The sequence below is a fragment of the Orussus abietinus genome, unplaced genomic scaffold (assembly GCF_000612105.2).
Source record: "Orussus abietinus isolate OABI.00-Male unplaced genomic scaffold, Oabi_2.0 scaffold7, whole genome shotgun sequence".
In the NCBI taxonomy this organism is placed as follows: Eukaryota; Metazoa; Arthropoda; class Insecta; order Hymenoptera; family Orussidae; genus Orussus; species Orussus abietinus.
In genome coordinates this window covers 159,958-173,477 of record NW_019394453.1, presented here as the reverse complement: position 1 = coordinate 173,477, position 13,520 = coordinate 159,958, and the positions used below count along the sequence as shown (strand labels likewise).

Here is a 13,520-nt window from a genome sequence, read left to right as displayed (position 1 = left end):
ATAAATAACAAAAATGTTGGTCATACATTGGGCCATTTCACGCGTTGGCTGAACGTTCAAAGTCTCACACGTTTTGTTCACGTTTGGCCCGATTCATATACCACGTCTCTCACACGATATTGTAAGTGAAGAGGGTAAAACTAGGGGCTTATCGATTTTAATTATTTCGATACCTTCAAGATCGGCTAGGCGACTGAAACTTGTATTATTGGAACATGTAAATTTCGGCAGTTAGGATCTTTTTAGGATATTCTTCGAAGGCGGCAAATTTTAGCACGCGTTATGGGATCCGTTTGATATCCTAATCTTACCTTCAAAAATTGTATTATACACTTATAACAAAATCTAGTCAACGATTTCGAGCGTATTTTTCAACCGAACGAGTTCAATGAGTACTCGATTTAAAGATAAAATCTTGCCACGGTATTTATGTGGAAGCGATTTTCGACAAAGCAACTCCTTCTTAGGTAAAAGAACATGCAAATTATGTTGTTACATTTTTTATATAAGAATAACCACTTATCGAAAATCGCTCCCATATAACCACCGGTCAAGATTTTATCTTTAAAATGAGCAATTGCGGAACTCGATCAGCTGACATGATGACAAAGTCTGTATAGTACGACTAAAAGATTCTGACTACTGGCGTCTGGTTGAACATGTAATTATCTCAATCGGATGCTTAAACTATTAGATAGGTATCTAGTAGGAAACTCTTATTCTTCAACCCATAAATTTCTCTTGGTTTATCAGGAAAAGTGTTAACGAAACCGGACAGTATTTTATTAAGAATATGATACTCTGAATCGAAAGAATAGTAAGGGCATACTTAACAATTTAATCTAGGTCAAATAACCGGAATTCTCGTTATTTTAATTGGTCTTTTCTTTTCTACGGGTCGGTGATATTGCCTGTTGTAATTTTGGTCAAACCATTTAGATGTCCGAACTGGTGCTCGAAATTATAATCGATGGACTACTGTCTCGCGCTCGTAAATCGTTCGATTAAAACTTTGCATCCCATCGAGCTTGTTACCCGATTCCTAAGATGATTATGAAGCTCACCTCCACTTTGGAAAGTTTCCTATTAACCTAGTAAACTTACGGGCACATCCGTTTGTATTTAGCGGAACTTATTCGTCTCCTGACGGAGTTAGTCGCGTGTACGTGTACTTGCGAAATAACCGCAGACGTATTCTACATCGGGAATTTACAACGCATAGCGCACAAAATACCATTTGTCTCCTGCAATTTCCATTATGCTCGTTTCGGGGCATCCCGTCTGAACAAACCCTGAGAATTACTACTCGACATCCTGACTATCTTGCCGTAGTTCTAATTCAATTAAATTCACCGCTCCCTCAAACGAACGACCTCCTCCGTGCAGATTTTCGCAACCGCTCATATAATTCCGCAAAATGTCAACCAACATAGAATTAAAAATACCGCCAATTTATTTATGTTCCCTCGAGGCCGTGTATAAAGTGTAAAATAATTTGTTATATTTTTTTCAGACGGCTGCGAAAATAAAAAGTGCGACCATTACGGAGAGTGCGAGAGCGACAGTACCGGAGAGGCTAAATGCGTGTGCCCCAAGTCATGCGAAAATGAGGTAAGTCTGTTAACAATTGCCATTGTCTATAAAAGTACCTATTATCTTGTAGGTTTTTATTTAAATTTCAAGAGTCCGGTTTTAATCGGCAGAAGAGATAGTTCGGTACAGCGGGGCGGAAAGAGATGAGAAGGACAAGAAGAAGCATTTTACAGGGCGAAAAGAAAAATCACCGCTCTCGAGGATTTTCAAAAAATCCCCTATCTGGCATTATCCAGGAAACGAGAATCTACACCGAGAGAATGCAAAGGAGAGGGTCTCCGATTCTCGTGAATTTCTTTTTTATCGGCCTTATCCTGAGACGCCGGATACGCGAGACGCGGAACTACGAGATGCCTGGTGGAGGGGAAAAAATGATTTTCATAAATAACTCGTCGAAGCGTCGAGGATCGATGTACCTTGGCGTCTATCTAGAATAGAATAGATACCCGGAGGATATCGTTACGAGGGAGATCCATCGATCGGTCGTTACGGAGACGGAAAATAAACGTGGCAGGGTTCACCGAGTGTCTTCGGCCGAGACATCCTCCGCATAATTCCGGATTCCTCTGAAATCGATCACCTGACATCTAATAATGACCGCGTTAAACATCAACTTCTCATGCACTCCGAGAAATTTTAACGTGACATTCTGCTCGACTTTATCAACTAAAAAATCAACAGCGAATTCCGTAACCTGTGCTTCTTCGATAAAGGCTATATTTTGTTTTATGGGAATTTTCGACGAGGATTCGCCGCAATGAAATCGTTAGAACGTCAGAAGCAGACGACGGTGCGCTAACATGTAATGGCCATAACTAAATTGAACATAAAATCGTGCTAAAGCGAAATAGTAAAAAAAAAATGTAAATATATTCTGCCGATCTACACTTAAAAATGGGGAGATAAGTCAAACCTACATTCATCGGAGAGGATTCGCCGAAATGAAGTCGTTAGAATATCGCTAGGGACCGTCAGGACTGCACCAACGTCAATGGTACGCCAACATCTAATGGCAATAACTAAATCGAACATGAAATCATGCTAAAGCGAAATAGTCAAAAATATATACAACTATACATCGATCTGCGCTGAAAAATAAGGAGAGATAAGCACAGCGACTTATTTCTTCGTCATTCATCGGAGAGAATTCGCCAAAATGAAGTTGAAACATTGCTAGGGGCAGTTATGGGTGCGCTAACGCCAATCACACGCCAACATGTAATGGTAATCACTAAATCGAACATAAAATCAAATAGTTAAAAAACTATACTAAAATAAAATAGTTAAAAAAATATACAACTATTCTATCGATCTGCGCTGCAAAATGGAGAGATAAGCAAAGCGACCTATTTCTTCGTCGAACCTACATTCATCGGAGACGATTCGCCGCAATGAAGTCGTTAGAATATCGCTAGGGACCGTCAGGACTGCACCAACGTCAATGGTACGCCAACATGTAAAGGCAATAACTAAATCGAACATGAAATCATGCTAAAGCGAAATAGTCAAAAAAATATACAACTATTCCATCGATCTGCGGTGAAAAATGGAAAGATAAGCACAGCGACCTATTTCTTCGTCAAACCTACATTCATCGGAGAGGATTCGCCGAAATGAAGTCGTTAGATGTCTCCAGGGGCAGTCAGGGGTGCGTCAACGTCTGCGACCGTTCCAAACGAGTCCGACCTCGAAGAAGTCCAACTGTCGAAGAAGGATGAGTGCCCGACGATGGGACGAGGATAGACGGGGGAAGAACAAAGGACCTCCTGGGGAGATGACGCGATGAAGCGGGAAAGGGGAGGAGTGGGAAAGGAGAAAATTCGGGGAGTCAGCACTTCGACGCAGGAGTCCGAAGGGGATGAGGCTCGCGGTCGGATTAGGTTTTGTTTGAGAACCAGCAGAGCCGGCGGGACGTCTCGTAGCGAGGCGTCCCGTAAACTTCCGGGGAATCGAAGACGCTGATTCGCGAGACAGTCGAGCGGAAAGCATTCCGCGGCGCTGATTGGTCCCCGGGAAAGACGCCGCGGGGGGTCGAATCGCTTTTCCCTCGAGAAAAGGGATGCGACCGCTCTAGATCAGACGCGGACAATCCTTCAGAAGAAGACTTTTCATCTCCGGGACTGGCACTTCCGCGTAATCGACTCTTCGCGGGAAAAAAAAGTTCCAAGACCCTGGAGCAGGCTTTTATATGTTTAATGCTAGATTTATATTTTTATATCGTTTAAATGCAATAGAAGAAAAAACGACTGGTGGAATGGAAATATTCAATAGGAAATTGGAGCATATAAAAGTACAAATAATATACAGAAACCGTGTACATGGGATACAAGAGTCGTGGTAAAATGTATATCGTACAATAAGGAAAAATTATTAGACTTTAATAAAGTCGAATGAATTGGACGCAAAGTTTCTTTGGAATTATGATAGTTTATTTGAGCTCATTTAAGCGAAATAACTATTCTTCAAATTAACCTAATTTTTCTTCGGAACTAAGCGAGAAAATATCACTCTGGTTGAATGAATGGTTCTTTCTCAGGGTATAAATGAACATTGGGATGCGGCCCATAAGTTGATCCCGATTAAATCTTGAAAATTTAGTCAGATCGTTTTCAAGGGCGAGGTACAAAAATTACCTGAACATTGGGAAGAAGTCGACGAAGGAGAATATATTGTTCAAATTTAGGTCTTATAATCAATTCCTTTAGATACGAAATAGAACGGAATGAGAGGATAGGACGTCCAAAGTGTATAATAGGAACCCTGAGGAAGCGCTTTTAATGAATTATAGGATATTTCACGGTTATTTATTTTCTTAATTTTTCCACTCGTTAAATGCAACGGCTGATGGGAAGTGAATATATTCCGGAAACCCGAGGTACATGGACAAGGAAATACATGAAAGGAAGAAAAAGCTGTCTGCGCTGAAAATCGCGGCAAAAGTACCGTCTCGAAGAGCCGCTCTCCAAAGACGGTTTCCTCTGCGGTATCGCTGCAGGGTGCTCCATTAACTTGCGGAGCATCAGAGACGTTGATTTGCGAGAGAGATAGAGAGAGATAGTCGAGGAGAAAGCATCTCTCCGTGCTGATTGGTCGCCAGGAGAGGCATCGCGGGGGGTAAACTGCTCGCGGCTTAAAAAAGGGGACGCCAACCTCCCTAAGCCAGACACAGAAGGAGTCCTCGGAGACAAGATCTTGTCACCTCTGGAACCTCCCTGTCGTCAATTCTTTCTAAAAAGTACTCTCTAAAGAATTACTGCGGCATGCAGTAATTTAATGCTAATTATAATCTTGTTTCGTTTTATCTCTATACCGGCTATTAAAATGTATACCTAAATTTGTGGACTCTTGACATTTCTTTTTTTAACATTATTTCACGCTTCAGAAGCCACTTTCGCGTTATCTTAATTAAAGAAAAATATTTTCAAAGAGTGGATTCTTCAGTCAGTTGTAGATCGATGGCGCAGGGGCCCTTTAAGGTTATCCTCATGAAAAGTACCCGCTACAATGAATTCACTGCGGCATGTATTAATTTACTGCCAATTCTAATCTTCTTTCGTTTTGTCCATATATTGGCTGTGAAAGCGAGGAGCTAAATTTAGGAAGACTCGTTCTACTTCCGTACCTATTATTAACATACGGCGCAGAATTTGGGAGAGTTCGAAAGCGCTAATGTTTCACGAGGATCAAGTGTCCTCCGAATTTCCAGCAGGGAGGACGAAATCGAGCCGCAGGAGAAGGTCGGTCAGAACGACTAAACATCCTCCTGTAATTTCCTCCGCAAACGTTATTCCGCCATCTCGGCCGGCTATTCTACCCGGACCGGGCATAATAACTATTACCCAGGTGCAACCACCACAAATACTCCGATCTCCAATTCCAATTAGAACTAATGAAGGCCCCGAATGGAAACACCCACCCAGTCTGGCAAGAGACTGCCGAGCCATGCTGACCAACAATAAAATGTTGTACACCGATATTTAACAAAAAGACATTGAAACTGTGACGAGTATCCTCAATGGAGTGTCCTTATGTTCCAGGTGAAGGATCTTTTCAACCCAACTAAAGTGTGCGGTACAGACGGGGTGACATACTCCTCGGAGTGCGCCTTGAAGAAGGCGTCCTGCGACTCCCAGACTCTCATAAAAATCAGCTACGAGGGCGATTGCGGTAAGCTATCTCCGAAATGAACACATGAAGTGGTAGATGAAGGAAGTTGCAAAGTTTGATAGCGGCTGGGGCTGCAAATTGTAGTCTATGATGCGAGGGCGGAGGTCTGGAAGGAGATCTGAACGCGATTTGGTGCTTGCAGAAATGTGCACGGACGTGAAGTGCGAACACGGGGCATATTGCGTGGCCGGTGCATGCGTGTGTCCGAAAACATGTCCGGAAGAGTACAGCAAGCCAGTCTGCGGCAGCGACTCCAAGACCTACTCCTCGGAATGCCGACTACAGGAAGCTGCTTGCGAGAGGGACCCAAAGCTGCCGAGCTTGCGAGTTATTTTCTACGGAGAGTGCGAGGAGAGATTCGCGGTTGCTGCCCTGAGTAAGATTTTGGAAATTCATGGGTTTTCTAGTACACCGAAAACCGATTGTCTTCATCCTTTGGGGATTTTAACAAAGGACTTGTACTCGTATCAAACGGTGTTGCGATGGAAATGACTCGATAAACATCCATGCCCGTAAAATACGTCGAGATCCTTTAATCCTTTGAAAAAGGAGAGATTCGCGGTTGCTGCCCTGAGTAAGATTTTGGAAATTCATGGGTTTTCTAGTACACCGAAAACCGATTGTCTTCATCCTTTGGGGATTTTAACAAAGGACTTGTACTCGTATCAAACGGTGTTGCGATGGAAATGACTCGATAAACATCCATGCCCGTAAAATACGTCGAGATCCTTTAATCCTTTGAAATACAGGTTTCCACAAAGGAATAGTTGATATCCATACAATCTTCATCGTCTTACTTTTAAACAATTTTTAACGAATGCACTCTCGACGTGGGATACAAATCATTATTATGGATCTCGGATTAATTAGAGGTAGATTTTTAAGGCCCGCGGAAAGTAGCAAGGACGCTCCAGAGGATTAAAGGACATTCCGCTGACTAACCGAAACTAACACCGTAACATCCTGGTATGATAACACGTCGAGATCCCATAACCCTTTGAAATAGAGATTTTTATTTGAAAATACTGACTGCCAATCAAATTTCGGTCATCTTATTTTTTATCAATTTTAAACGAGCGCAATCTCGATGTGGCATGAAAGCCGCTATTAGGACGGATTTGGATACTATGAATTTAGGATTAATTGGAGGTAGATTTTTAAAGCTTAGATAGCAAGTTCGATCCAAAGGATTAAGGGATCTTCCGCTGACTAACCGAAGCTAACTAACATCGTAGCGACAATGTCGACCCTCGCTGCCACAAGACTGACCACGATGGTGGAGGTGACCAGTCCTCAGGAGCGGGAAGCCTGCAAGGACATTAATTGCGATTTCGAGGCAACCTGCGAACTGGGGCCAGACAAGTACCCCACATGCAGCTGCAGATTCGACTGCGCCTCCATATCCCCCGAAAATATGCATCCCGTATGCGGGAGCGACCTCAGGACCTACTCGTCCTTGTGCGCCATGAAGATGGAGGCGTGCCAGAGGCAGAAGGAACTCAGACTTAGGCCTCTGGACCTCTGTCAAGGTTCGACACCTTTTGGAGTACTCGGAGGTCCTGGAGGACATCTCGATAAAACATTAACTCGTTCCCTATCCTGCATGAGTCCCTCGCGAGAAGCATGGACAACGCAGACCTTTTTTGCGATATATCATTGTCCAGGAAGGATTGCGATTTTACTACTCGACATTCAACGCTTTGTTTTCAAATAACATTCCTTCCCCTTGTGTCCCCGTTATATACTATTTCAGAGCCCTACAGATTTCGATAACAATAATTCCGTTTTAGATATTAATTTCTGTTTAATTCAGGCAATTTAATTGAAGATGGAAACGAAGAAAATTCGGGAGAGGAAACGTTCCGTATGACCTGCTACCATTGATGCAATAAGAACTGAAAATTATTACTTAAAACACAATTATTGTTATGAATATGTGGGACGTAGTCTGCACTATAAAATGGTATATATCAAGGGACGTGAAGGAAACACAACTCTATTTGAAAATTAAGCGTCAAATGTTGAGTGGCAAAGTTGCGGTAACCTTCTGGACAACCTAATAACGGAGTCAGGTGTTTAATGGTTGAACAATTGTAATACACAGGTATGGAGGTGAAACCATGTAATGGGGATCCCCCTTTGGTGGACCATGAGGGGAAGGAGTACGACTGTGGAAGCAGCCCGGAACGCAGGGATTGTCCCAGCAATAGCTATTGTCACCAAACAACGCGCTTCGCACGTTGCTGCAGAAAAGGTTCGAATTTCATGTGTTTGATAAAAAATTGCGTCCTCTTTAGTGTCGCCATTAAACGAGTTGTATATTTTCTTCCTGCTTGGACCCTGTTCGCCGGAAGCCTTGGTATCTCCTGCATGAACGTCACAGCGGATATTAGTTTCTCTCATGAGTTATTACTTGAAAAAGTGTAAAAAGAAGGCGACCTATAAAACCCTGGGTTCTCTTTAGCTCAAGGGGTTCAGGTGGTAAAGTGCGCGGATTCTTGGCACGGCTGCTGTCCCGATGGGAAGACCGCTGCTTTGGGTCCAGATGGTGCTGGGTGTCCCAGTCTTTGTGGCTGCAACAGACTGGGAAGTGTTTCGGACACTTGCAATCCAGAAACCGGTCAATGCGAGTGCAAACCAGGAGTGGGTGGGCTGAAGTGCGACCGGTGCATGCCTGGATACTGGGGCTTGCCGAAAATCAGCGAGGGTCATCCAGGATGCATACGTAAGGATCAAGGGTTACATTTTTAGTCGACGTACCTAGAGGCAAAAAAATATTTGGTGAATCAAAAAAATTTGTACTGGTTCAACCACAAAATATAGTTATTATATGTACACCCAAATATGTGGTTGACATGACTAAATTCTTTGATCAATAATTTCTTGTTGGTCACGTGAATAATGGTAGAACACGTTAAATATTAAAATGACTTGGTACATTTAACCAAAACCTTCGGTTTATTCAATGAAATATTTTCTGAAATTAACCAAATGCAGTCAATCAAATGATTTTGTTAAATGGACCAGATCTTTGGCGTGTAGCAAAAGCTTCAAAGAGGAGGATAAGAATTGCAAAGTCTAGTTTTCTTGTAGATTGGTAGAAATGATGTGCGAAATATACAATTAAGTATAAATGTACGCTGCAATTTAATTGTGAGATCTTTTTTCTAATTCATTATCGAGCATTTATGACCTGTGCTTTTCACAGCTTGCGGGTGCTCGCTCTTTGGATCCGTTAGAGAAGACTGCGAACAGATGACCGGCAGATGCGTCTGTAAATCGGACATACAGGGACAGAAGTGCACCATTTGTACAGATCATAATAAGATGCTTACACCCACGGGATGTTACTCAGGTATTTCTAGAAGACACTGGTGAAAAGGTTTAAAAAGAATCCGAAAATTTAACACCTATTCTCGGAATGAAAATGAAAATTTAGACTAATAATTTCTACGTTTCTGGGTCCGATTACCTACTTTTTACCGCGTTTATAGATTCATATAATGAATTTTATTACCGCCCTTAATACCTTTTTACCAGGGCCTGTTACTACCCTTAAGTTTTCTTTCCTTATCCGTCTAATAACTTTCGCAACATTTCCCAAATATCCTTATCATCAACACATGTTTCAACAGCCCTGCTATGCATTCTTATGTTTATACGTAAACAACGAAATATCCATCATAAAATTTAAAATATTTCTGGAACGTATTTAAAAAAAAAAAGACACATTAAAAGATGTCCCCTTTAATTCGGTGTCGCAAATTTAGAAAGGGTTTACTTTTTTGTATTCCCCTGAGACCCTGTGCAGGCTCACTAATTTCCAGGGTTCCAATTTCAAAATTTTGTCGAAATTGTAAAAAAAAATAAACTGGAAGAAGGATTTTTGACAGCGCTGATTTCTAGCTTCTGAAATTTGCGACCAGTTTAACCTTTATTCTTAACCTTATGTTAATAAAAGCTGATGGTTCATAAATTCACTTTCTTACGTTCTTAGCCGTTCATCCTATGTAACGATCTGTCTACAGATCGATATTAAGTATGTGAAAAAAAAAAGGGAAAAATGAAATATACTATGTCAGAGCTAACGTATCACCTCTGTTCGCAGCGGATACCATACCACCGATCCCCATGAACTGCAACAAGATGGAATGTTACTCCGGAGGACACTGTTCGGAAATCGGAGGGCCTCATTGCGTTTGTCCGTCGTCGTGTCCTGCGGACATTCCGTCGGTCCCTGTTTGCGGCAGTGATGGGCAAACGTATGACAACGAATGCGAACTACGGCTCTACGCCTGTCGCCATCAGGCCGATGTCGTAACTCAGGCCTTCGGCCATTGCAGAGGTGGGTTTACAGAACGAGCGCCGTACAGAGCCCCATACATCCTGCGCTACTAAGTTCTTCCTGAACCTCGATCCTTGCGTCGAAGGATCCAGGACTAATAACCGCGTAAGGGATTTAAACGATAGAGAAGGGCTTACGAAGGTTGGCAGGGTTCGATCTCTTGGACGAAGACGTCTTCTGGCGTCGTAGGGTGTTTCTGGTCGTCTTCTTGTGTCTTCATGGTGAATTCGCGGATGCGTTGATCTTTGTTAACTAGGCAGAAGCGTTCTCGTCTAGGGATAGGAAAACTAGGTCGTATGAATGTGGTAGCTCTCCATGGACAGTCCTCGCTGGACTGCCGCGATGCGAGTCTGCATTTACTTAACCTGCGCCTTTGTATCCACTCCAGATAATAAACTCTTAGTTTTTACTAACATTGCATACCTTAATGTCCCACACCTTGCTGCACCTTAATGACCCATGCACTTCGTGGTCTGGCTCGAACTCGGAATTCAGGTGGGAAGGCGAGGAAACGCTCACTTTCAATTTACAGGACGATGCCCACTTGAAAGTACATACCTGAGAAATATATTAAGGATCATCAGACATTATTTTGCAAGCGCTTCTTGCTAAATTTCATGTACCTCATGATTTGGTTCGAAGTCCGAAATCAGATAGGAAGGCAAGAAACCGCTCGACTTAAAATTGCAAGACGATGGAGGCATGAAAGTACATACCTGAAAAATATTTCAAGGACCTCAAACATTATCTTAACAGAGCTCTTTGCAAAATTCCATGTACCTTGCGGTCAGTTTGGAAATTAGATAGGGAGTCGACAAAACCGCCTGTTTTCAATTTAAAGGACAATGACGACTTGTGAAGTATCTCAAGAATCATCAGACATTATTTTCCCAGAGTCCTTTGCAAAATTTCAGGACATGTTTCGGTATGCCGTTGAATTGGTGATGAAAAATCGTATCATCGAGCTGGTGGTAAATTATATTTTCCCTCACGATATCACCAAGGCAACGAAAATCGATTCGCCCGAGGACAAGCAGACACCGAATTGAGAATCCCTTCCGAGGATAACAATTTGAGGCAACCTGGGAACAAACTGCAGAACTCGATAAGGCTCGATCGAAGGGAAATAAAAGGAGGTATTACGTGTAGACCTGCAGCGGACTATCAACAGACGCGAAAGAAGTTTTCCGCAGTCAGGGGCTGATGAAAAGGGGAGCAGGACGACTGCTGCACGGAGTCCTGGCTGGAATCTATTAAACTTGAGGACTATTTTGGCTCTGCCTTATTTTCGATCGCTTCCGTCCCAGGGAGTCGATCTTTTAAAAAGTTCCCGGTGCAAATTAAACATAAATTAGATTGCAAGCTCGAAGTTGATCCGGAGTTTCTGCGGCCCTACGGAGATCCTGCGGAAGTCCTGCGGCGCGTCTTTCAGGACGTCCAGGACTTTCGGACTTCCGGCGCCTCGCTTTCCCAGGACTCGCAGTCGCCATTCCGGCCCTTTTAAATAATGCATCACGTAATTTGCCAACGCCGGGAAAAAGGATGACCGAGGACCCGGGGAAGAGGCTGCGACGCTAAACTTCCTTCCCCAAACCGTGGGGAAGGCTTCAAGGGATTCTTTGATCCTTAAATACCAAGAGTGCCCAAAAAGTGAAGAGATCCTGCGAGTAGCGACGAAACGTTTTAAACTTCGGCAGAAAATATGATAAACATATTAGAGAGTGATGGTGCAGTAAATTAATAAGCTGCACTTGCAAGACGCGAAAGAAACATGGCCGCTTGTCACGTGACAGGCAAGTACCAGGAAAACTAGGATTGCAAAATTCATGTGCAGCAAGAGTGCTGCGCAAATGTCGCCGAATGCCCAACACGAGCTGCAATTTCCTTTTATCGGCATACAACTGTCAAATTTATCACCGGGCGCACTAGAATTGAAGATTTATTGGGAGATATTGAAATTGCTTTAATACAACAGAGGCGACCGGGAATCGATGCCGAAGAGTTATCAACGGGCCGAGTGTAACGGAGATGTGGAGCACTGAACAGCTCGGTACATGAGAGGAATACGTAAAGAGTAATTTGACAAGTACTAACGGACAAGATTCGGAAAGAAATGTATTGATCATTTCGCTGATCATTCAGCTATTCGTATAAAAACTTCACAAAATGTCGACTTCAAGGAGGATATTAGGAAATGAAAGGTATCGCTTTTAATTGGAAAGAAATTAATTAAAGTGACAACTAACGGAAGGGGAGTTGGGGATATTAATCATATTTACACCGGATATGAATGGGATATGCATGAGAGTCCTTCCTTGGGAAGAAGAGAAGGGTAAAGGTAGCTCTTTTGAAAAAAAAAAGGAGTTTTTTAATGTACACTTTATCCAAGTTTCCGGTGTCATCCGAGAATAAATAAATAAACGGGCAGGTCGTTGTACAAATAAACGGGGGCCGGGAAAAAGTGGCGGAAGTCGACGGGAAATAATAGGAAGCTAGGCGAAATTGAAAAGTAATTAAAATCCCATCAAGCTCTGCAAACTCTCCGTGGAAAACGGACCTGAAGAGCGCTGCACCCACCTCGGACATAGCCCGAGAATTATTATTTTCCTAGCCGAAATTTCAGGGGAATTTCAAGGGATTTCACAGGCTTCCGCTGGATTTTACCTAAATTTCGTCGAAAATGTCTAGGGTGAGGCAGGGGCATTTTAAATATTCTTGCGATCCCAGATAGTCGAAAGTTCCCTTAAACTCCTCATTTCGTCCCCCCGAGTGATATAAATACGAGAATAACATTAATGACTAAATGGAATACGATATCGAATGGTATTTCCATTGAAGATTTTTTGCTTCGAGCTTCTGAGTTGACTTGCAAACGAGACAAGGATTTTCAAAGAATTCTCCGGAGAACGTTTCTAGTGCATACAAGAAATCTAGGGTAAATTGCCTTCGATGTTCCTCTGGAACGGCCAATCAGAACACCCTAGAAGAGACGACTTTAGGATTCGAATTTTCGATCTTCCACGTAAACGTATGCAGAATTCAGATTCCAGTTAACGCTTCCCTCGAAGGATTCCTTCGGACTCCATTACTGGATATTCAATTGACTGGCGTGTTACCATAATTCAGGCTAACTCTCTTAAGATTTTCCTCAAATTTATTCTGGAGAAACAATTTCGCGCAGCGATTTCAAACAATTATATGTAAATCGCGGTTTAATCCAATCGAAAGGGTCGAATGTCACTTTAATAAAATAAACGTCACGGAGGTTCTCGGTATTTTTTATTCGATCGGTAGAAATTATTATTTGAGTAGAATAGGAGGAAATCTTTCGGGTAAAATTCTGTAATTTTAAGTGGAAATTTTTAGACATTTCAAAGAATCATTTGGTGAACACGGACGTCCCGATGAAAAGATA

At 42.5% G+C, this 13,520-nt stretch overlaps 1 protein-coding gene across 1 annotated transcript in view; it reads left to right on the top strand.

The window, feature by feature from the left end:
* The window catches only part of LOC105704132 (agrin), a 389,846-nt gene that overhangs the window by 366,194 nt on the left and 10,132 nt on the right, over window positions 1-13,520 (top strand). Inside the window, exons 9-16 of the mRNA XM_023432426.1 lie at window positions 1,514-1,611; window positions 5,631-5,760; window positions 5,903-6,136; window positions 6,996-7,289; window positions 7,865-8,014; window positions 8,225-8,485; window positions 8,969-9,115; window positions 9,869-10,105. Coding sequence (XP_023288194.1) covers window positions 1,514-1,611; window positions 5,631-5,760; window positions 5,903-6,136; window positions 6,996-7,289; window positions 7,865-8,014; window positions 8,225-8,485; window positions 8,969-9,115; window positions 9,869-10,105 — 1,551 coding nt within the window. The remainder of the gene's footprint in view (window positions 1-1,513; window positions 1,612-5,630; window positions 5,761-5,902; window positions 6,137-6,995; window positions 7,290-7,864; window positions 8,015-8,224; window positions 8,486-8,968; window positions 9,116-9,868; window positions 10,106-13,520) is intronic.